This window comes from Lytechinus variegatus, chromosome 3 (assembly GCF_018143015.1).
Source record: "Lytechinus variegatus isolate NC3 chromosome 3, Lvar_3.0, whole genome shotgun sequence".
Taxonomy (NCBI): Eukaryota; Metazoa; Echinodermata; class Echinoidea; order Temnopleuroida; family Toxopneustidae; genus Lytechinus; species Lytechinus variegatus.
Window position 1 is genome coordinate 9,522,369 of NC_054742.1, and position 23,990 is coordinate 9,546,358.

The 23,990-nt window shown below is 34.6% G+C and overlaps 1 protein-coding gene across 1 annotated transcript; it reads left to right on the forward strand.

The window, feature by feature from the left end:
- Positions 1–633: 633 nt before the first annotated feature.
- Positions 634–23,049, forward strand: LOC121410174 (ceramide synthase 1-like). The gene is made up of 7 exons (XM_041602081.1): positions 634–995; positions 6,287–6,446; positions 11,565–11,745; positions 14,374–14,535; positions 16,714–16,867; positions 17,367–17,524; positions 18,280–23,049. Exons 1-7 carry the CDS (start codon positions 771–773, stop codon positions 18,347–18,349), a joined length of 1,110 nt encoding a protein of 369 aa, XP_041458015.1. The 5' UTR covers positions 634–770; the 3' UTR covers positions 18,350–23,049.
- Positions 23,050–23,990: the final 941 nt, after the last annotated feature.

Consider the following 23,990-nt stretch of genomic DNA (forward strand, 5'->3'; position numbering starts at 1 on the left):
TCCTCTCACCTTACTTTATCCATTCGTCGTCCTCTTATTTTTCCTCCTCTCTTCTTTTTTCTCGCTCGGCCGCCAACCGGAGGGGGGGGGGGGGGGGGGGCCCGGTCCACCTATGCAATCCCATAAGTTCTTCTCGTTCTTTATTTTCAATCCTCGGCGGCCCGGCCATGCATGCATATTCTTAATTTTTCTTTTCCCTTTTCTTCGTTTCATTTATACCTTTCTCCTTCAGCCTTTTAGCTCGATCATTCCTTTCCGTTTTTCACTCTGAAAATATTGGGTAAAAATGCTCCGTGTGGGTGATTTTGCCGATTCTAGTTTGGCATCTGCTGTTCGCGGTTCATCAGTTTTGTCGCAAAAAAAAAATCTCTAGCTCCCATATTTTTTTCTGTTGTTCCCCTCCCTCCCCTCAATCTCTCTCTTTCCCCTTTTTCTTTTCTTTCTCTTTTCTTTTTCCAAATTTTCATGTTTTTTTTTCTTGCTTTTTATTTTCCCCCTTTTCCTTATCTCTTTCTCTTCTTTTCCTCCCTTTTCCCCTTAACTTTTCTGCAAGTCCCCGGCCCTTGCAGCTTGAGGATATGCCCGGCCCCTGCGCTGCGCTGCAGCGCAGAGGCACGACGAGTTTGTGAAGGACGAGTTGTGTGAGTTGCAATCAGTGTGGATGGAAGGCCGAACCCCAAAAGATATTTCGCTCTGAGCCTCTGTCTCTGATCTTTACTTTTGGTTTTGCGATAATTCTCTAAGAAACTTTGAAGCTGATCGGCATCACGATGTCGTGGTCTTGGTCAGAATACTTTCCCTATCCTGATTATTTAAGGTTATTTCGGATGGTCGTAACTGAACTGCCAGAATATTATCGAACTGAACCTTCTGAAGGAACACTCAATGAGCTCCGTTTGTACAGTCACATAACATGGGGCGATGTTCGTGTTGGTGTCTTAATGGCTGTGGTGTGGACTATCATTAGAACTCTTCTGACAGTGCTGATATTCAAGGTGAATAATATTGGACTTTTTGGTAATCCTTGGTTTTATGGGACTAAATAATTTGCACCCATTACAGTCTTACTTCACCAATATCCATGACACACTGGCATTATTGACTGGGTCACATTAAAAAAATTAAACAAAGTCAAAGCCAAAGGGGTAGTTCACCCGGAGTCCTGACATTGACAAAATGTTCTTCTTCTTCCAGGCTGGTACAGTCCGCCACTGGCGTATTATCGTACTATGTGCTTGTCAAGTGTTGAGTGTACAGTGCAAGTAAAAATTTCTACAATGGACTCTATGTGCAGCTAAAAAAAAAATTTTTTTATCTTAAAACTAAAAATAAAAAATAACAGAAAAATTATTAGATCTAGATGATAGATCTAGGCCTGGCAATCCTGTATTTTAGGGGTCTAAATTATTTTAGGTTGCTAACTTCAGGCAACAGCTCCAAGACCGTTGTTAACAGTAGGCCTAGTTCAGTAGTGCATACGTACGTGCCAGGTGTGGCGGGCCGTTAATGCCATTATTATAGGACTACTAGTATACAGCTACACGCCAGGCGCGTATGGCTATGTAGTAGATGTAAAGTTGTATTTACCAATGGGGTATCATGCGATATATAGGGGCCAGGGGGGTGGTATAGAATAATGGTATACCTATATAAAGTCGATGGGGTGTCACGTGACCCGGGACTAGTCATGGCCGGGCGGGGGGGGTATGCAATTAAGAAATAATAAACGGCCCGCCATACCCGGCATGTACATACGCACTCCTGAACTATCGTTAACAACGGTCTTGTCTCTTGGAGCTATGGAGCTGTTGCCTGAACTGAAGTTAGCAACCTTAAATAATTTAGACCTCTAAAATACAGGATTGGCCTACGTTAGGCCTTATGTTAGAAGAGGGTTTGTGAAAAATCCATGAAAATGTTGTTAGAATTTTCATTATTTGGTTTTGATTGTGACGTCATCGCCCTCGGTCATTGACGTTTGTGAGCAGCATTCCTACAAATTACAATAAAATCAAAATCAATGAAAAATGTTATTTTCTCAGAAATTCAAAAATGTTTTTGACTGTAGCCCTAGCCTTCAACATGTTCAATGGGTCGTTCCATCTTGATTCATCCAGTGGTTACTTACACCCAACCCTCTCCGTTTTTGTTGAACATAAACTTCCCCATCGCATTTGGCCAAGCACAAAAAAAACAATTAGGGCCTAGTCTGGTACAATCCGTTCTCACGCTACGGCCTGCCCTTTTCTCCTTGTTTTGACAAAAATGGGCGTGACCTTCAAATTTCAATGGCCATTGCATCGTAACGGGAATAGTAACTCTGGCACAGCACACAGGCACACATTATTTCAATAGTTAGATGGAGATAGCAACAGTGATAGACCTGGAAACGCGACTGCATAAGTAATTGCATTTTTCCAGTAGATCCGGTAATAAAGGTAATAAAGGTAATAAAGTAACTAGTTGACCAATTTTCATGAAACTGGTACCATTTAAAAGGAAATTCAGAGAGGAACCCAAAACGTCAAATAATATGTTGGAGCTATTTATAAGGTTATCATGTCCCTGGGGGAGGGGGGGGGTGGGCAGTCAAATATATTGCTGTACACACACGTGACCAATGAATTTCCAAACACCCCTAAACAAGTTTTTCTCTGTGTGCAAAATAGCCCCCTAAACAAGTTTTTTCGCGAGCTTTATATACACATTTTGGCCCCTAAACAAGTTGTCGCCAAAATATATGACTTCGGGGAAAAAGTTTTGAAAAAAAATACCCTAAACACGTTTGGCTAGCCTCTAAAAAAAATGCTTTGGGATAAAAAACATACATGTACCCTAAATACGTTTGACCCCGCGATTGACGGTTGACCAGTCTTTCAAACCACCCTTTTTCTTGAAAATTAGTGTCTTTGATACTCTTAATGAGTCCACGCGCGGACCGCGTCCAAAACTGAAAAAAAACCACCCCATTTTTAAACGCATTTTTTTTGGATCACGCGTGTGTACAGCAATATATTTGACTGGCCCCCCCCGCCAGGGTTATGACCTTTACTTTGACCATGAGTTTTACTTGATTTTTGTGTATGTTAATTATTAGTATGATGTGACAAAATATGTTAAAACAAATGATGGTATTTTATTTCTTCACCTTTTAAAACTCTTCCAAAAGATACTAATAATCTGCTCTGAAATTTCACTCTAGACCCATATTTTGATATTCATGTTAGTAAAGTGTTTACCAGTTCCATGATATTATGATTTCTTCCAAAGTTACATTTCTACAGAACTTATGCAAACAGAAAAAGAAATTAAGCTTGTCAGTTAATAAATAAACATTAGACAGAGGCTTATGAATTAATGATTAATGTTTTATTTGTTAGCTAACATTTCTGCCTATGAATTATTTATAAGCATAAATGTTTCATTTGTTAACTGACAAGCTTTATAGACAACACAACACAGTTGCATTTTAAAATCTAATTTAGATCTAAATTACCAAAGTGGAATTCTTAGACAATATGTACATTCTTAGGAGAAATCGGTATGCTTAAACCTTAAACAGTTGTCTTTTATTGAATTGATTATAAGACCCCTTTACACAAAATTAAAGCTGATAATTTTTCTTAATCATTAAGATTTAATAAAAGGGCATAAATGACAGGAATACCCATAAACATACAGCACATGTAGGTCTACATCAAGGCTCAACACTAATTTTTTTTCGTGGTGGGTCGATCGGTACACCAGAATCATCAATTTCATAATTTTGGTGGCCTCAAAACAATAGAAAACATTACAATTTATCAAAACTTTTGGTAGCCTGACTGGGCCACCAAGTGTGGATTTTCAAAAAAAAATTTGGTGGTCTGACGCACAATTTTGGTTGCCCTGGGCCACTGCTAATGTCGCGTCCGGTCTACATAATCTAGAAATTAAAAAAAAATCATATATTGTATACAGATCTTTTTTTTACTGTCTCGTCGCATTCTGTCCCATCGCATGACACCTTTGAATTTGAAAAAAAAATGAAAACTTGGGGCCTTAGCTTGAAGTTGGTTAATAATATGCCTTCTTGCATACATTGTATGTAGGAATAAAACAGAGAAGACAAGGTCAGTCATGGATTGGAACTTTGCTAGAGTTTACATCAAACTTTGGTGCAAAATATGGTGGACTTAGTGGTTTCTTTTTACCGTCCTGTCGTGAAATGAAAAAAAAATTGTTGCCATAGTAAGAGAATCATTTTCACTTTTGTCTTCATTGTGTAATTGTCCTTTCATGTAAAATTAGCCTGTTGCACTAAAAAAAATCTGTAATAAAATAAAGTTCATAAATTTCCATACTGTAGCACTCTCAGGACTTTCAGCTCAGCCTCAGACCCAACTGAAAATAAAACAATGAACATAATACAATGTAGGGGAAGGCAGGGTAAGTTGTGACAGTTTTTGCTTTTTGCATGTTAGAATTGATATGATTAATAATCTTGTCGAAATAAGTACCTTGCCTTGAAATTTAATTCTTCTGAAATATTTTCCACCTATATACATGTATAACTTGCTATCCCCACACTGAAAGTCATCGTGACCTTTGAAAAAAACGATGTCAAATGGCTCAACTTGCCCCATACATGTATATGGGGTAAGTTTGAGCCACCTTCTGGGGTAAGTTGAGCCACAAAAACTATGTACAAAATGTATGAGGGGAGAACTAGCATGTCATTTTTTTGTTTAAAGTCGTTTCACTTGCTAATTCTCTATAAATACTAATATCCTTTAAAATGAAAAGAGCAGTCATATAAATTTGCTCCTTTCAGCCAGCATTTCAATCGATTTTTATGGGTTTTTTTTTAAGATACATTACCATAGGAATTACCATGGCTCAACTTGCCCCATGCTGTTTGGCTCAACTTACCCTAGTCCGAACTTAGTGCGATAATTTTTTATCCACACATTTATTATGCATCCATCATATAAAAGACTATGACAAGAATGAAGATCCATACCTGGACTAATAATGTTATTATCATGTATTTATTATATTTAAAGATGTGTGTGTTTATAAAGTACTTATCTATTTCACACTCTTTTTTGGCTGAAATTCATATTTTTCCCTCTAAAAAAATACTTTTTGTTTCAAAGTTGAAAACAATGTGGTGGGTTTAGGGGTTATGCTATGGGTCATCAATACATGACACCACCACAATGTCTGACTCATTCATTTTTGGCCTGGGGCTGGTGGCTCAACTTGCCCCTATGCTCAACTTACCCCGCCTTCCCCTACATGTAGGAACTTCATCAGTGATAACCATACTGTATTGCAATGGACATGCAGTACAATACCTGGACATACCCACATGTATTACAATGTGCAGTACATACAGTACATATATACAGTATAAACTCTCAGTCACAGTAAAAGTTACCTCTGGCGAAGTTCGTGCAGGCTCCACTCCACTTCACTACCGCTACACTACGCTCCGCTTACCCGAACTTCTTGACGGTGAACTCGATCGGATATATTCCACTGATTCTTGGAATATTTTCCCAAACTCTTCAAATATTTCTGGTATTTTCTGAGCCATCCAATTATAATATAAATATTTACGCTGTTTGGCCTGCGACCGATCGCATGCAATGGTTTGAAATCAGCCGTAAATAATACATGTACGTGTGAGGAATTTGATACTGGCCCAGAATCACCAATTTTCAGGATAACCAGAGGATGGACACGGAGTGAAATAAGGGTGAAGAGTAAGAAATTAAGCTATTTTTCTTTCTCATATTTTTTTTCCTTTAATTTTTACAATAAACCTTTTTTTTGATCCCACCTTTTTCACTCGGAATATCCGATCGAGTTCACCTTCCCAAAGTTCGGATAGGTGGAGCATAGTGTAGCGGTAGTGAAGTGGAGTGGAGCCTCTACAAACTTCGCCCAAGGTAAGTACAAGTAGACCTACATGTACATGTACAATTGTACATAAGAAAAAACTTGCAGTGGGTCTCCACTGTGGACTTCCAGTTTGTAGTCCGTTTACCCTTTTTTCAGAATAAGGGGGAACACCAATAATACTGTGATTAAAAATACATGTACTTGTAAACCAAAGCATACTGTCTGTACTAAGTTGCTTTCATTTTTCACTGCTGAGAAAGGAGAGTTCTTTGTTTTTTTCTACACTCTACTGGGCTTCAGGTGATGTTAACTCGTGAATAAAACAAAGTCACACTTTGATCTAATACGTAGAAAGACATCGATCACGTAGTGGTGCATTATAATTTATTTCTTACAGCCTGTTGGAAGATATTTAGAGCTAACAAAGTCTAACCAGGCAAAGATGCCTGAGAGTGCATGGCGATTCTTCTTCTACCTAACCTCTTGGTCCTGCGTTGCATACACCTTGCTGTGGAATCATGCAGAAATAGTAAGAGATCCACCTAAAAGCTTTATTGGTAAGTATTCTCACACAAATGCACTATAGGCTTACTGACTAGCTTGTCTTCCACCTTTCATTTCTTACAGTCAGGTGGTGTTGTGAATTTTAACTTTAAATTGATTTTTCATTGTAATCTTTAAACTATTTTGATTAAACCAATGGTGGATATTCCTGTCTTGCATTTCATTTACATGTACTTGTCCATTTTGAATCTCAAAGCTTTTACATATGTAAATTGTCAAAAATGTGAATTATACTACAGTATCATTTACTATTCCAATATTAAAACCTTGGAGTAGCCGGGTTTTTTCAACTGTCGATTCCCTGTGAACATACATGTATATCTGACTTTTTCTCTAGGTTATACATGTATGTTTTTTCCCTTTAAAAATGCCCTTTGAGTAGTTATAAAAATTTAGGATTTGGTATTAAGCTCTTTGAGGTGATTAAGTGCAGTATTTACAAGACACAACATGATTTTATCCTAAAATTATCATACCAGTCCATGCTATGAAATAGGTCTTATAGCAAATGGAAAAAACATGCAGATGTTTCATTTTGATTGGGCACCCAATCAAAAGTTCGTGTAAAATAACAAAACTTTTCATGTAGAACACTTTTTGTCTTGCCTGAAAAGCAGAGCGAGACTACATGTAAAGGCGCCGCTTATCCGACGGCAGTGGTGGCGTCGTCATTGAAGTCTTAACCAAGTTTTTGAAATGCCATCATAACTTGAAAAGTATATGGACCTAGTTTATGAAACTTGGACATGAGGGTAATCAAGTATTACTGAACATTCCTGCATGAGTTAATGAACTTAGACCATGTTGGGGGAATCGATATCGAAATCTTAACCAAGGTTAAGTTTTTGAAATGTCATAACCTCGAAAGTATATGGATCTAGTTCATAAAACTTAGACATAAGGGTAATAGTGTATCGCTGCAGATCCTGTCTGAGTTTCAGGTCACATGATTAAGATCAAAGGTCACTTAGGGTCAACAAATTTTGGCCATGTTGGGGGAATTTGAGAAATTGTCATCATAATTTTATGGATCTAGTTCATAAAACTTAGATATAAGAGCAATCAAGTATCCTTGAACATCCTGTGCCAGATTCAGGTCACATGACCAAGGTCAAAGGGCATTTTAGGGTCAAACTTTGGTAATGTTGGGGTATTTGTGGAATTGTGATCATAACTTTAAAGTCTATGGATCTAGTTCATGAAACATGGACATAAGAGCAGCAGTGTATCCCTGAATACCCTGTGTGCTTTTCAAGAACATGGCCAAGATCAAAGGTCATTTAAAGGTCAATGAACTCTGGCCGTGTTGGGAGTATGTGTTGAATTGGCATCACAACATAAGTTTATGGATGTAGCTCATGAAACATCGACATAAGGGTAATCAAGTATGAATGGTTGTCTTGCACATGTCTTAGGTCACATGATCATGGTCCAAGATCATTTTGGGGTCAATGGATATATTTTATTATCATATTAGTGTTTTCTTCTGTGAATAATTATTCATTGGCTGTTTTCAAAGGAAGCACTGCTGCTATATCGAATTGTGTAATGCAGGCGAGGGTAGTTGTCTGGGGGGTAATTGTCCGGGGGGTAATTGTCCTCGGGGGTAATTGTCCGGGGGTAATTGTCCGGGGGTAAATATCAGGGGGGGGTTCATGTAGTTGTCCTGATCCCGGTCAGAGGTCATTTGAATGTCAACGTTAAAGTTTGTGTGCAAGGCCCTCTTATGACACATAACTCCACAACAGTAAGTCACTTTTCAACCAAACTGGTTGGTTGATGTAGTTGGGGGACCTGCATGTTATGCTGCAGTTGGAGGTCACATGGTAAGGTCACAGGTCATTTTAAGGTAAATGGGCAGTTCCATAAAATAGTAAACCTTTTGTTCAAAATTTCAAAATGGTACAAACAGAACAAATTAGGTATCACTTGAAAGGTAGGACACTGAAATGTATAAATCTGAAAGAAATAATTTCAAACAATGTATCGTTTCATTTTGGCAAGGCATTGAAGTCACCATAGCAACAAAATTGAATTTTTCTTATTTTAAAAGGTCAAGTTTGCAACAAATTTTAAACCTTTTATAAGCTTTGAAATAATCAAAGTTGGATGTTGTCCAAGTTGTTGGTATGTCAGGTTTCTAAAATATAAGTTAGGTTTTTTCTATTTTTCTTATATTTTTTAAACCAAATATATTAAAAGCAGGCACTTTCAAATGTACGTCCGACCCCTTTTTACATAAACCTTTTTTCTTACAAGCAAAACAAAAGCAGATAAATTTTCCCAAAGTCAGATGCAAAGCAAGCTTGGTTTGTTTAATATATACACCAGAAGGTAGGTCACCACTAGTCCAGGATTTCAAGTTAAGTGGGGGTCGGACGTACAATTTTTTTGTACGTCCGACCCCCTGTACGTCCGACCTCTTTTATTATGAAGTTATCTTTCACTGCTTAGATGTTTTTTTGCAAAAGTTTAATATAATAACATCTTTTACTCATATCAGTCTTTCAAAATTGAATACAAATTTCAATTTCAACCTAGTTTAAAATGACCTTTTTTTTTGTATTTTCTTTACCCAAGAAATACTGGGGGCAAAATTCACCTTCCATCTTTAACAGTTTGCATGATAGTTTTTTAACACACCTTGATATCGCTGTATAGTTTTATTATTTTTTTCTTTGAAGTCTTGCACAAGTTTTGAGACCAATTTCACAAAGAATATCACACATTTTTGACAATATGTAGATTTTTAAATGATGATATCATCTTCAAGAAATGGGGATTTATTTGTGTTTTGTGTGCATATTCAATGGAAACTGCCTTCCTTCATCTCAAATTATCACATAACTTAATGAATTTAGTGGTAATTATGACTGAATAATAGCCTGCAGTAAATTAAAAAAGAAAAATCAAAATTAAAAACCTACATATACATGAGAAATTTAATAAACAAAGAAGTTCCATATAAAATAAGAAATTGCACCTTCCCCTCAATCTCAGGTACAGCAATTGCCCCTCTTTTGGAAATAGATCTGCCTATTTGCTATAATGATACATGGATGTCTAGACTATTCTACTTTTGCCAATAGGGGTGTAAGTTATGAAAATGTGAAGGGTTGTTCATTTAATTTTGACTTGTTCTCATTTCTTTATTTGTGCATCAACCTTGCTCAAACTTGGTACAAATGATCCTTAGTTGATACCATGTGTGTGTTGATGAGGTCAAAGGTCATCTAGGGGTCAAAAGGTCAAAAGATAAGAGTCCATTCAATCATTTTTTGACAGATTTTGTTTGAATTAATTTTTTTGTTTGCATCAATATTGTTCAAACTTGAAACACAAAATCAGTGGGTAATACAATTTTGTTGTTGATGAAGATGGTAATTTCTACGGTTATTTAGGGGTCAAAAAGTCACTTTTGCTCATTTTGTTATTTCAAGGTCAACTGTACAAGCTTTCTAGGGGTCAAAAGTTAACTTTCGATAACGCTAGTTTTTTTATGTGAATGGGATTCAAATGTATTCAAACTTGGAACGAATTATCAGTGGGTAGTACCATATATTTTTTTAAGAGGATGGAGAGGTCAAAGGTCATCTAGGTGTAAAAATGTCAAATGACATATTTCTGTATTAATTTTGCCCAAACTTGGAACAAAACAATCAGTGGGAAAAATTACATGTGTTCTTGAGGATGGAGAGATCAAAGGTCATCTTGGGGTCAAAAGGTCATATTGCATGTTTAATTGATTGCAACATCAGGGAAGATTCATGGTTGGAAACCCACCTTCTTTAAACAAAGTTTGTAATAGGACAAGTTGAAGAAATTCTTTTTCATGTCTTTTGCAAACCATTAAAAAAGATACATTTCACTTGAAATTGAAGAGTAAAAAAATATCCTGCATTGTTTGAATAGTTGTGTTGTTTCATTATTGATGTGATCTAAAAATGTAGATATCAAAATGGAAACAGTTTAAACCCACTGAATCATTTGTAATAGATATGAGGAGCATTTTATTTGACTGTAAGAAAATCAGTATGGGGGTCGGACGTACACTGTCTGAATGCATGTCAACTTTAATCAAGCATAACTCTTCACCAGCATCAGATGCATTTGTTAATTCCATCTTATGTGAAAGACAAATAACCAAACAGTATGTATATTAAAAAAAATCCAGTTTAGAATGTCTATGTTTTGTGTAACTGATCTTCAAAGGGGGTCGGACGTACAGTGTGCAAATATTTTGCGCAATGTACGTCCGACCCCTTCAACGTGTACGTCCGACCCCAAATAGATCAGCCTGTAACTAAAACAAGGCAATGCCTATCAATTTCTGCACTTCATTTCTTTTAAGATTCATCCTTTAGCTAACAGCTCATATTAGAATTTTAGTACCTCCATCACAAAAATCACAGAGATTTTTACATGAACTCTAAAAGCATAAAACCTGCTTTCGTCTGATGTACGGCCGACCCCTCACATTTTTGCCCATATTTTCTATTCTTCATATTGCAGCCTGGCCCTGTCATGGTGTAATGATAACCTAGGTCACAAGTTATGATATACTAAAAAAAATAAAACACTGCTATCATTTCAAGGAGATACAGATCTTAAATGTGTACGAAAGTACGTCCGACCTTTATGGAATGACCCAAATGTTAAAGTTTACATGCAAGACTCTCTTATGACACACAAATCCTCAACCGCAAGTCACTTTTCACCCAAGCTTGGGTTGTAGATGTACATGTATGTAGGTAACCTGCATATCATGGCACAGTCAGAGGTCACTTGGTAAGGTGAAATGTAATTTTGAGGTCATTGTTTATGACATAAATTTGTAACTACATGTAAGTAACTTTTGAACCAAACTTGGGTTGTAGCTGTACTTACATGTAGGAGACCTGCATGTTATTATGTTCAGAGGTCACATGGTAAGGTCAAAGGTCATTTTGAGGTCAACATAAAATTTACGTGCAAATGTTATTCCATCCCAGTTATTTTACAATGAATTTTTGATACATTTCTGTTGCCCTCACAAATCACAATATTTCTGGTTACTTACACAAGTGGGCGAGACATCGTTCATGCCTTGTTTTTTAACATTTGTATTTCAGGATGGTCATCTGATATGGAGGTTGCATGGGATGTCAAGATGTGTTATCTGATTCAGGGCAGTTACTACCTCCATGGACTTGTTACAGTTTTGATTCTTGATGTATGGAGAAGTGATTCTATGGTGTTATGTATGCATCATGTTCTCACTCTTGTACTCATAACCCTTTCATATGCATGCAGGTGAGTTTTATCATTCAATGACAAGGGCTAAATGGAAAATCACCCACAATAAAGGGATACATTTGAAGCTACACTGTAGTATAAATCCTTTATAAAAAAAGGGAGTGACACAAATAAGGAAGCATTGCTTGCTGCATTTTTTTCCAGAGCTCTGTAAAATGTGCTGGTTGGACTTGCACTTGATATGAAATGAAATAATGAAAAAAGTAATTGATCAGATCACATGATTTCATGTCCGTGTTATTGATAAATGTAAATTATTTTTCTAGGGTTTCATTGCTCAGTGAATACTCTAAAGCTTTACTCGTTGGAAATTTATTCAAAGAAACTGTTTTACGAATTCAGATTAAATGTGTTAAAAGTTTATGAAAATCACATGAAATCCTTTTTACCATGTCAGTTCAATAAAAGTCTCTTACTGCACATGACAATACACATGATTGTAATGTATCCAGTTTATTAAAAGACAAACGGAAGTAGTTTTGATTTAATGAGAAAGTCTGTAAAACCAAGATTATTCTACATAGATAAGTGATCTCATACTGTTACTTGAGTTATAGAGAATTTTGTGAAACCATGAAACCCAAGCTGAAAATGATCACTCCGAAGATTATTAACACAGATAAGCACATGTGGGACTGTAGGGGAAGTTGGGATAAGTTGAGCATAGGGGCAAGTTGAGCCACAGCCCCCAGGCCAATAATGAATGAGTCAGACATTGTGGTGGTGTCATGCATGGATGACCCATTACATAACCCTTAATCCCACCACATTGTTTTCAACTTTGAAACAAAAATACTTTTTTTAGAGGGAAAAATACGAATTTCAGCCAAAAAGGTAAAAAAGGGTGTGAAATAGATCAGTGATTTTTACCCCCACATGTCTTTGAATATAATAAAGAAATAAGAACAATATTGTTAGTCCAAGTATGGATTCTCATTCTTGTCATAGTCTTTTACATGATGGATGCATAAGAAATGTGCGGATGTGAAAAACCGCATTAAGTTCGGACTGGGGTAATTTGTGCCAGCCAACATGGGCAAGTTGAGCCATGGTAATGGTTATTTATAAAAAATAATAAAATTTTAAATGCCATTGATATGCAGGCAGACAGGAGCAAATTCATGTGAAAACATTTCTTTTACTTTTAGAGGATGTTAGTATTTATAGAGAATTAACAAGTGAAAAGACTTTAAATAAAAAATTGACATGCTGGTTCTTCCTGCATACATTTTGTACTTAGTTTTTGTGGCTCAGCTTACCCCAGAAGGTGGCTCAACTTACCCCATAGATGGGCAAGTTGAGCCATTTGACATCATTTTTTGCAAAGGTCACAATGAATTTCAGTGTGGTGGTAGAAAGATATATATATATAGGTGAAAAATATTTCACAAGAATCAAATTTAAAGGCAAGGAGCCGTATTCTGAGGTCATTTTATCTTTAAAATATTTTATTTTATCTCTTAAAATGAAATTGGTATTCTGAGATGACATTTTATCTCTCAGATAAAATTTTTAATTTTATCTTGCGTATCTACAGATGATATGCAACAGAACAATGCCTGCGTAGACATAGCCATCGCGTATCTGGCCATTGCAACGCAGATGATGTGCTTGCGCCCATGTTACTTTGAAGAAAAAAATAAACTTGAAAGAGGGTAGGGGCTATTTTATCTCTTCGACGTTGATTTCATCATTATTTCTAGGTGAATTAACTCCAAATGTTGACATAAAATTGAAGAAAAAATATATATTTATTGAGAATAACACCTTAACGTTATTCCTGCACAATCAGGAAGTATTTCTTAAGACTTTTCTTGACTAATATTGTCTTTGAAATGATGCTTGAAAAGATGGAATATAGACTTCGAAAAAAAATAGAGTGTTGTCATTTTTTAAAGAGAAATCTCTGTAAAGACGTGCAAGCGTATAGTGCAAGCGTATTTGAAGTCAATAAATTGACGCAATCTCACTCCTTTGCCACACCTACTGGCGGAATGGATTTCTATTGGTTGAGTGATGTGAGAGAGCTATAAAAGCGCGTTTCTAATTGGATATTGATTTAAGAATACATGTAGGTGTGTCTTACAGAGATAAAATTGTTCTCAGAATACCAATTCGGAGGGATTTTAAGGGTATTTTATCTCTCTGATTTTAACGGAGATGAAATATTTTATTTTATCTGAGATAAAATGGATCTCAGAATACCACCCAAGGTACTTACATGTACTACAATATTATTATTCATATCAATTCTAGTGTGCAAAATGCAAAAAGTGTCACAACTTACCCGCCTTCCCCTGTTGATTGGAAAACTACCAGACAAATGGCTCAAATGTTGTCTTATTTTTCTCTTTTCTCAACAATTTGTAGCAGAATCCTTTGGCACTAATTTTTATTTCTGTATACGTACAGACACTTTGGTCATAGTATGGGCTTCTTTCTGTATGAACTCATTTGGAAATTTCTACCACAACTGGCATTTATCTAGGAGTTATCTCCTTTTTGTAATTTAGAGCTTTGGGACGAAAATACTTTATTATTTCAGACATTTGTTTCTTCTCTGTGCAGGTACTTCCAATAACCTCAATGTTTTTTTTTATGTATATATTTTATTTTTTAATCTAGATATCACTTCCTAGGTCTAATGGTAGTGCTGTACCATGATTTCAATGATATCTTCTTAGAGTTTTCAAAGTGCCAGATCTACCTGAAAGATAGAGGAAATAAGAAGTACATGATCCATGAATATCTTGCCAATGCTGGCTTTGCTGTTTTTACTGTATCATGGTGAGTCAGTACTGTAGGTAAACTATCAGAGAAAGAATTACTGTATAAGCTGTTATTTTCACAGTATTATTTTCGCGGATTTTGCGAATTGCCGATTGGCCGCGAATTTAATTACACATTTCTTAGTCAGTGCCAAAGTCCCCAACAGTAAAGCTTTGCTATTGAAAACATCCTGTGTGGTGAGAAAATGGAGATATGTACCTCTATATGTACAAAAAATATGGCTTAGAAAGTACAGTTAGTGATTCAAAAAGTTTGTTAGAATTTCACTTTTTAAAATTTTTTAAAACAAATTCAGAGCCTAAACTATTTTCAAACATTATTTTATCAATATTTATTCACTCACTGTAATATTAAAATGTATTTTCCATGAAATAATTTGATTTTATTGTCATCTGATGACTCTATACACACATTTTGGCAGCTATTTGCATACTCATTAATATTCATAAGTCACAATAGCAGAGCTTTTAGAGGTGAAGATTCTGTTCACAAAATTCCACACTTTTGTACTTTTACCAACTTTTTGAAAAATGAATCGAACAAAATACAAATTTCAAAGATTGCTTAACCCTATGGATTACAGATCAAACTGAAGCATGATGAATTTTCAGATCTAAAGGTAAAAAAAAGTGAAATTGAAGCCACTTTTTTCAAGAGTTTTTACAGGGACATTTTTATGTACAAATGACACATCAGCATGGGGAGTTTAAAGAATATAGATATGCACTAGTTTTGCTTCTTGAAATGCTGTGGAAGTGTTTTGTACATCTTCTGATCATGAATTTAACAACCCGCGAAAATGTTGGGACCCCCGCGAATCGCGAAAACTTATGTATGCAAAAATAACAGCTTGTACAGTACAAGTTCAACCAAGAATGGGAGATGGTAATCAAGTTTCATGAAACTTTGGACCTAAAAAAAATATTTCCCCCTTATAGGCCCAAAATTGAAAAGTTGAATCTGTCAGTCAATTTTTTTTAGATACCTTTGCTACTGTGCTGCACAAGGAAAATCATGTATGGGATGCACATTTTGCCTTTAGTCTTGAGTCTCAAGATGGAAAGTGCGCTATATAAATTGTACTTTGTACTACTAGTAACATGTTCTTATGCCCCCGCAGACGAAGTCCGGAGAGGGCATTAAGCGTTGTCCCTGTCCATCCCCCCACTTGGTTTCCGCACAATAACTCGAAAAATATTTAATAGATTTGACAAAATTTGGTGTGTCGGTAGATGACACCAAACTACAGGCTAAGTTTGAATTCGGAGTCTGCAGGTCAAAGGTCACAGCTCATTAAATATGCGAGCTGGTTTCCACATGATAACTTATGAAATATTCAACAGATTAAAAAAATCTTGGTGTGTAGGTAGATGACACCAAAATACAGTCAGGTCACATCCAATGACCAGACTGTCATATCTTCTGTTAAGAGATTATTATGGAAAGGGTGAGTCTTTAGGTCAAAGGTCTAAATTTGTTCAAATATATGCATATTGGTTTCTGCACGATATTAAGTTCAATCATATTAAATGAATTTCTGATCGTGTTAAGCTGGGCATCTGTAACCTGCAGACACATCAAATTTCTTGTGTTTTTTTTCTCCATTGTATATGTCTGTTCCCAGATTTTACATTTTCTCACAAAACATTGCATTTGTGTATTTTGGGTCTGCTAAAAATAGTGACCATGATTTTGGGGGCATTTTAGGGTGTTGGGTGAGGAAAACAATACATTTTTGAAAAAGACCAATAGGCCTTCTCTCAATGGCTCCAGGCCCTCTATTTAGAGCACTGAATACTTTATTATAATTTTCATCTAACACTTATTCATGTTGTCTCGATTTGTTGTTAGTTGTCTTTTATTGGTGCATTTATTTTCTTTGTGTGGAAATTATTACCAAGATTTCTGTACCTTTCTTAAAATCAACTTCAGCAGTCTTCAATTTGAAACCTTGTAATAAGATAAATGTAGTAATATTGACTGTAACTTGTTTTAATCCCCCCAAAAAACAAAAATGATAGAAAAAAAGGTTCATGAAATTGAGACTGAAAAATTATTATACTTGTAAAATCTCATGCACTGCATGTGTGATGTGATATATTGCTAGACCCTTTAATCAACTATTTCAGAAATTTTATTTACATTTTTATTATATTTTGTCTTTGCCCATATTAGGTGTATAATGAGGATGTACCTTTACCCATTGAAGGTGCTCTACAATGTCTTACCTAGTACTGCTAAGATATACTACAAAGATCATTTGCCATTTGGTTTAGAATGTAATTCTATGATGTGGCTTCTGATGTGCCTGGATATTTATTGGTTTGTGGTAAGCATTATTAAATCATAAACACTCAGAACTATAAAAAGGTTTATTCTAAAGGTTATTTGAGGGTTTCACTTCTTTAAATACTAAAACAAAAGGAAACTGATCTTGGTCGGGTTTGGTTAGCTTCAATTACTAAGTATTTAATGGGATAAAAAAATTACTATTATTTTTAAGAAAGGCAAACTATTGCTACCGATTTTGTGGTTAGAATCATTTTCATAATAAGATTGTAAATTAAAGTTCCCAATAAGCACTGCATGATTTTGCGCAGTGTGAAAAATCTATGTTAAACAAAACTTTTTGTGTTGAAGCCTTTACGAGAATCAAACCCTCCAAAATATTGGACTACAGTTTTATCAGGAGGTTAATTCAAATAACTCACATTTTTGCTGTTTTAAAAGGTTGATGTGCGAGCACAATGTGGAACACTCCCAAACTTAAAGGGATCTTGGTTCAGAACTAAAATCTCTCCTTTCCTTTGTAATATTTGTTTTTATAGTACATTGTGATCTTCCTGTACAAGATCTTTACCAAGGAGCTTTCAGAATTTGAAGACATACGTGAAGATAATGAAGAAATTGAAGAGGATAAAAAAGTGAAGGAGGAAAAAGAAAAGAATGGGGCCAAACATGTATCTGGAGATGGTGTAGCTAATGGGTAAGTTTTCCTATGACCTAGCTTTATTTATGATAGAGGGTGAGTTTGTGGTTTCATATTGTATACTAGTGAAACTCATCTGATTTATTATGACTTACAAAGTAAAACCCTAATAGAGTTGTGTCATATTGCTTGTACAGTAGGGGAGATCGGGGTTAGTTGGAACATGGGGTAAGTTTAAACATTGTAATTTTCTTTAACGCCTGTAAAATAAATTTAGTCAATACTGCCCTCAATTTATTGCAATAATAATTCAACACTGTTGTATAATTAATAGTAATAAATTGAGGGCAGTATTGCATAAATTTATTTTACAGGCTTTAAAGAAAATTACAATGTTTCAACTTACCCCATGTTCCAATTAACCCAGTCTCCCCTACTGTGAATTTGATTGTTAACTACTGAACTAGGTTTCTGCATGTTTTATCATGACTTCGGAACGAAAATGAAAATGACTTCGGAATGAAATGAAAATAAAAATGTTTGAACTACTAGGATAATCCAAATTGTATGACAACACTGAACTGAATATGTTGTATTGCTTACATGTATGTTTGTAACATTATACTTCTAAAGATAATGGAACAATGAGGAAATACCCACTACAAATTTAAAGGAAAATGTTTCAATGAATTAGATATTTGAATGATGAAAATTTATAAAAGCTAATACTGCTTACATGTATATTCTCTTTGCCAGAGAATTCACTGATTGATTAATGTTCCAACTATATTTATTTTTGTTTATGTCTACAGTGTCATCACAGATACTGCTGCAATCAATGGAAACGGTCTGAAGAAAAGGCACCCAATTCCAAGCTCTTAACTTTTCCATATTTAATACAGAGGATTTGTCTTCATTGAAAATAACATTGTAGAATGGCATTTTATTCTGTGACATCCATTTAAGTACTGTAGCATTGGTTAGGGGACTTACTTCATATGTCACCTGTGGTATTGGTCCTAAAGTCAATATGATTAAGGCCCAGTCCAGCAACAGTAATAGGTATGTACATGTTAACCATTTAGAAGCAAACCACTTCTAGAATTTTTGATAGAAACCTGAAACCCTTAAAAAGCTGTAGATGCTATCTTTCATCTCAGCAAGAAGTTTTGGATGTTAATCAAAGATACATGACATTGCCACACATGAAAAGATCAACTTTTTTTCCAGTGATGGATTCATGCAAGTTTTATCCTCGAGGCTTTATACCACTTAGATCTAAGCATTAGCTTAAACTTACCGGGAGGGGAGGGTGGGGTGGGTTGTGCTTTTAAGCCTTCCCTTAACATTTTTCGCGATAAATCCTCCACATAATTTTTTTTGCTGCAGTTCTCTGACCTTTTACTTTCAAGTCTGGCACTTTGTGATGCCCAGGTACACAATTCAGAAATTACACTATCAATTTAAGTGCTTGTGAGGCCAGAATTGCTCCAATCTGTGATTTCATGTACAAAGTCAATACAAAATGTCTTTTCAGCTAAAATACAAATGAGTGATTATTTTTAGTTTCACTGACAGCAGCCATTTAATTTGATACTATCTTTGCCGAAATAATGTCAAAGACCAATTTTGTCAAAAAAACAATAAAAATGGGGGAAAAAGAACGAATGCAAAACAAATATAAAAAAGTAATGTTATTAAAAATATTTTCACCAAAATAAGCCTTCTAGGACCTTTAGAAGATGAATTAGAGCAAAAGGAATTCCATGAATGAATAAGCATAATTAATTCATAGAAAGTAAAATGTATGAATTTCGTGCAATTTATCTACGCAACCGTGTAGATTATGTTATTCCCTACCTTCATGTAAATTTTTGTTGCAATTGCGATCCTCGGCCGAGATCCTAGTGGGGGCCAAAACCCCCACCCCCTTCCGGAATTTAAACTCGCAAAATTGCACAGGTTTGTTAGGGTTATGTATAGAGAAAATTTTGGAGATATCACAATTGATTATATTGATTCAAGCACCTTTGTCCTGTTCCTTTTATCAATAGAGGCATTATGAAAGAAGGGGACAATGAAGAGTATTGTTACTAGTCTCCCAAATACTTGTGAAAGTATGAATTTGGTTGTATCAGAGTAAATAATGCAGCAGGAAAGGATTTTCACCTGTATATTTTTGTCCCCCCCAAAAAAAATCACACATTATAGATAGATTTATTGTGTCCATGAAAAACTGTCTATTTTGCAACTCAAATCCCTCATATGTACATATGTATGGTAATGATGATAAATAAGTATTAACAAGGAAAGTAGAAAATGATAGGCCTACCAGTAGACCTTGATTTTGTAAAAGTGCACTCTTGGAAATAAAATGATTTAAGTGTAAACAAACAATGAGAAAATAACTTAGAGTAAGATAATTAAGTAATTCAGTTCAGGATTAAGAAATATAAAGTATGGTTTCATGATAAAGGTCTTGACACATTGAATAAACCATTTTATATGTTAATTGTCCCTCTTTTAAAAAATACCAATTCAGTTATCAAGATTAAAATTAAAGTGGTTTTACCTTTAATTGCTTTACTAGGAAGTATTTGACTTGGTTGTATATAATTTACTTTGTACTTGTAGGCCTAAAAGTTTTTCAAGAAATATGATTTTTTTAATGATTATAAATATGAAATCATGTAAATGTATTATGTCCATGTGGAACTTGCCTAATAGTGTTTGTTGATTGCCTTTCATTTGAATAAATTTCTATCTTGCAGTCCTTTCTGTTATATGCCTTAAATTGCAACGTGCATGTGTATTATTTTAAGATTTACTTATCAAAAGTTTCATTCAGAGGAGCAATTTCATGAAGTAGGCACAAAGTAATTGACCTCTTTTCTCAAAAGAAAGAAAGAAATCAATCAATAAAAAGAAGGAAACCAAGAGAGGTGAAATGAAGAAACAAAAAAAAAGTAGCTGCTAATTATTATTTCTGTTGCTTTTGAATTTTGCACAAACACACACAAAAACATCTCATCTTCCTCAGTGGACTGTATACTTTTTATGCATATTTAATCATCTAAATAAATTGATAAATTGTATAGAATTGTTGATTTGTGTGTATTTTGGTATAGTACATGTAGTTATGTATGAAACCCTATGTTATCATTGTATGTAGATGATATGAAAACAGCACTAAGGGTTGATATAGGCATACTTGCTTTGTATGATGGTAATTCTTAGTTACCGGATTGACATATTCAGTGATATGTATTTGTGCATATTAGGATTATTTAATCTTTTTTTTTTTTTGGGGGGGGGATAAACATGTGGTTGAAAACGTATTGTGTGTTTGTTGTAGTATATGATCAAATATAACAATTTAAGGTGCATGATTTATTTTTTGTGTGAAAATGAGATTTTTATTTGATATAATTTGCTAGTGAGATCAGTACATAGACTTGAAGCAAAATACTCTTTCATTCTGTCTGTGTTGTGACATTGCATGTGGATTAAATATACATGTATAAGAAAGAGAATTGCATTTGCAATAGGCAATTATATTTGTTGTGTAAATCCATTTTAGACTTCTGGACAGTTCCTCGGTTACAGAGTGACATTCAGAAACAAGTTTTTAGCATTCAAACAAAGGTATCACACAAATTGAAATAATTATTTGCAAAGAAATGGTACCTGACAGTAGTTGCTGAAACCCTTTTTTCAAAATACTAACTTTTTTTTATTTTGACCCACTGAATTTATGAGATTAATATCCATAAACATGGTTACCGAGTGACGTAAAATGCACATGCATATTTGAGGAGGAAACATATTACTCAAAACTCTGAACTTTAAATGGCTATCACAATGTTGAGTTATTGATTGGATTCTATGTTTTAGCTTTAATATGCTGCACTACATTAAAAAATTAGTGTATTTTGTTCATTAATTACAATTTAAAACATACCCGGTTACGGAGTGACATCTGAAATATTCACACACAAGCAATGTTAAGTGAACTTATATTTTAAAATTTTCTTTTGATATGATCTAAAATGATGACCTTCAGATTATCCAAAAGAAAATTTTACAAAAGAAGCAATTATTTTCTGTTAAATTGAAATTAAGTAAAAAACAATTTATGTAGTCCCATTTATAGAATTTTTGGTATGATTTGGATTCTCCTATAAGGAGATGCATAAGAAAAAAAAGTGGCTAATTATGTTCCCTTTTTGTTCCCGATTTGAAATAGAGCCATTAGAAATTTTTGGAGAATGTCCACTTTTGCTTGGAATTGCCCTTTTTTCTTAGTGTACACAAACATGCAAGCCTAACAATTCTGAAGGATGTCAGCCCACTGATGTTCATTAGTTGTAAAAGTATGTAGATGGTGTTTTTCTCAAATGTTAATTATCAATGTTATTGTCTTTGCAAGATGATAAAAGTAGTATAGAACATGTTGATTATGTATTCATAATTATTGAATATATGAATATTAATACTAATATATCTGATTATGAGTTGAAACTTGAAATGGTAAATTGTATTGAAGGGAACATTAAGTGGTGATGGAATTTTTTTTTTTTACAAAGTTGTGTTGTATGTCAATATTCCATGGTCATATTCTTTTATATTAGTAATGAAGATGTTCATAAGTTATGAGGTAAGATTTCATAAGTTGGAAATGAGAGAAAGCTTGGTTGTGTGAACTAGTCCACAGTCTCTTATACTCTACCTGATTTTCTTCCACTGAAAATCATTTTGTGGCAATGGTTGTCACAATGGGCAATATTTGTTTTCTGACATGAGAGATACTTTTATTCCAATTTTTTTTGTGTGTGCATCATTAATTCTAGAATGAAAATAAGAGGGATTAGGGGGACTTTATTATCATTTCAGTTCAATTCAAAATGACTTTATTTCCAAAGCTTTAGAACATGCATAATGTATATATACAAGATAAAAATCCATAATTTTTATAATTCATTAATGAGGAAAAAAAGAAACAAACAGAAAGCACAGTTTGTAAATAATGCTGTTTCCTTACACTTAAAGGGCATATGAATCAGCAGATTTAATAGCTACATCTAAATTCCTTTACGACCCCTGTATTACTAGTAGTTATCTAAGAAATGAAGACATATCTTTTACGACTAGCCCCCCCCCCCCCCAGTTTAACTCCCACATTAGGCCCTGGTTATATTGGTAGGTCAAATTAGTTTCTTGTCTATATTTCTTAATGTTCTTTATTTGACTTGAATTTTTTTTATTGTGTTCTTGTTTACAACCTAAATTTGTTGGCAATGCCTTATGGATTATAGACTTATTAAATATTGCATAATTTTGGAAGTTCTTACCTGGGTATAGCAGATTTTGAGTGAAAAGATTTTGAATCATCACCTAATTATCAAGGATTCTGGAGGCTTCAGAGCCCCCCCCCCCCACCGCCATGTCAATGTTTATACAGATAATTATATTTCTATGCATATACTTCATTGATTTGACTATTGATGTAGAATTATACATTCTATATTAGCTAATTTTTTTTCATATGTATATTCTTCACTATAGTCTATGCACAATATTAATAGTTATTTGAAAAAAAGTATTTCAAGTAGATTGACCCATTAACAGATGAAACGATATGATTCAGCTTTTCAGGGTTTGCAAAAAAAAAATCTGTTTTTATTTATTTATTTTTTTTTAAATCTGTGTTTTACTTCATATTGTATGCTATTCTATTTGGATTCTTATGAAATACATATTAGTTTTGGGTTTATACAGGAAGTAAAACTTAAGATTTTCTTTTGTATTTTTTCCCTTGTTAATATAAATATTGGTGTTTGATTACTTGAATTTGGGGTAGGCAGACACATTTATACATTTCATGTTGATTTGAAGATATTAAATTTTGGAATCTGATCTGTAATATATTTTCTCCTGAAATTATTGTATCAGGTGTGATATCATGTGTGTCGGAACAGGATATAGAAAAAATTATTAGATGTACATTAGTTCTATTGTTTATTTTCTTGTTAGGGTAATTTTTTTTCGTTGCATTTTAAAAATCTATTACCTATTGCATGAAAAAGAGCCAACATTCCCCCCGCAGCATTCTAGCACCTCGGCGCTCTAACAATAGAGTGCATGCAGTGTCGCGAGTCGCAGTGCAGTGCAGTGCAGTGCCAAAGAGAGAGATACCGGTATATATATGGCATAGGCCTATGCACACTTGACCGTTGACAAAATGTTCTCCGGAATTGTGCAGCAAAGTGGTGAACCCTTAATTATTAGAGGCATAATCAAGACATGGCCATGTTCTCTTTGGGATATTGAAGATGTATCAGAAATACTTGGAGATGATAAAATTCGCTTTCGTCTTGGTCGAAAAAATGTCGAAGGTTTGGGTGAGTGCTTCATTATTTCACAAACAAGCAATACACTGATTCATACAATGCACGCAAATGTTGAGGTTTACATACTTTTCCGTTGACGCAGCGAACCTCAATGCAATCGGTGGGACAATGTC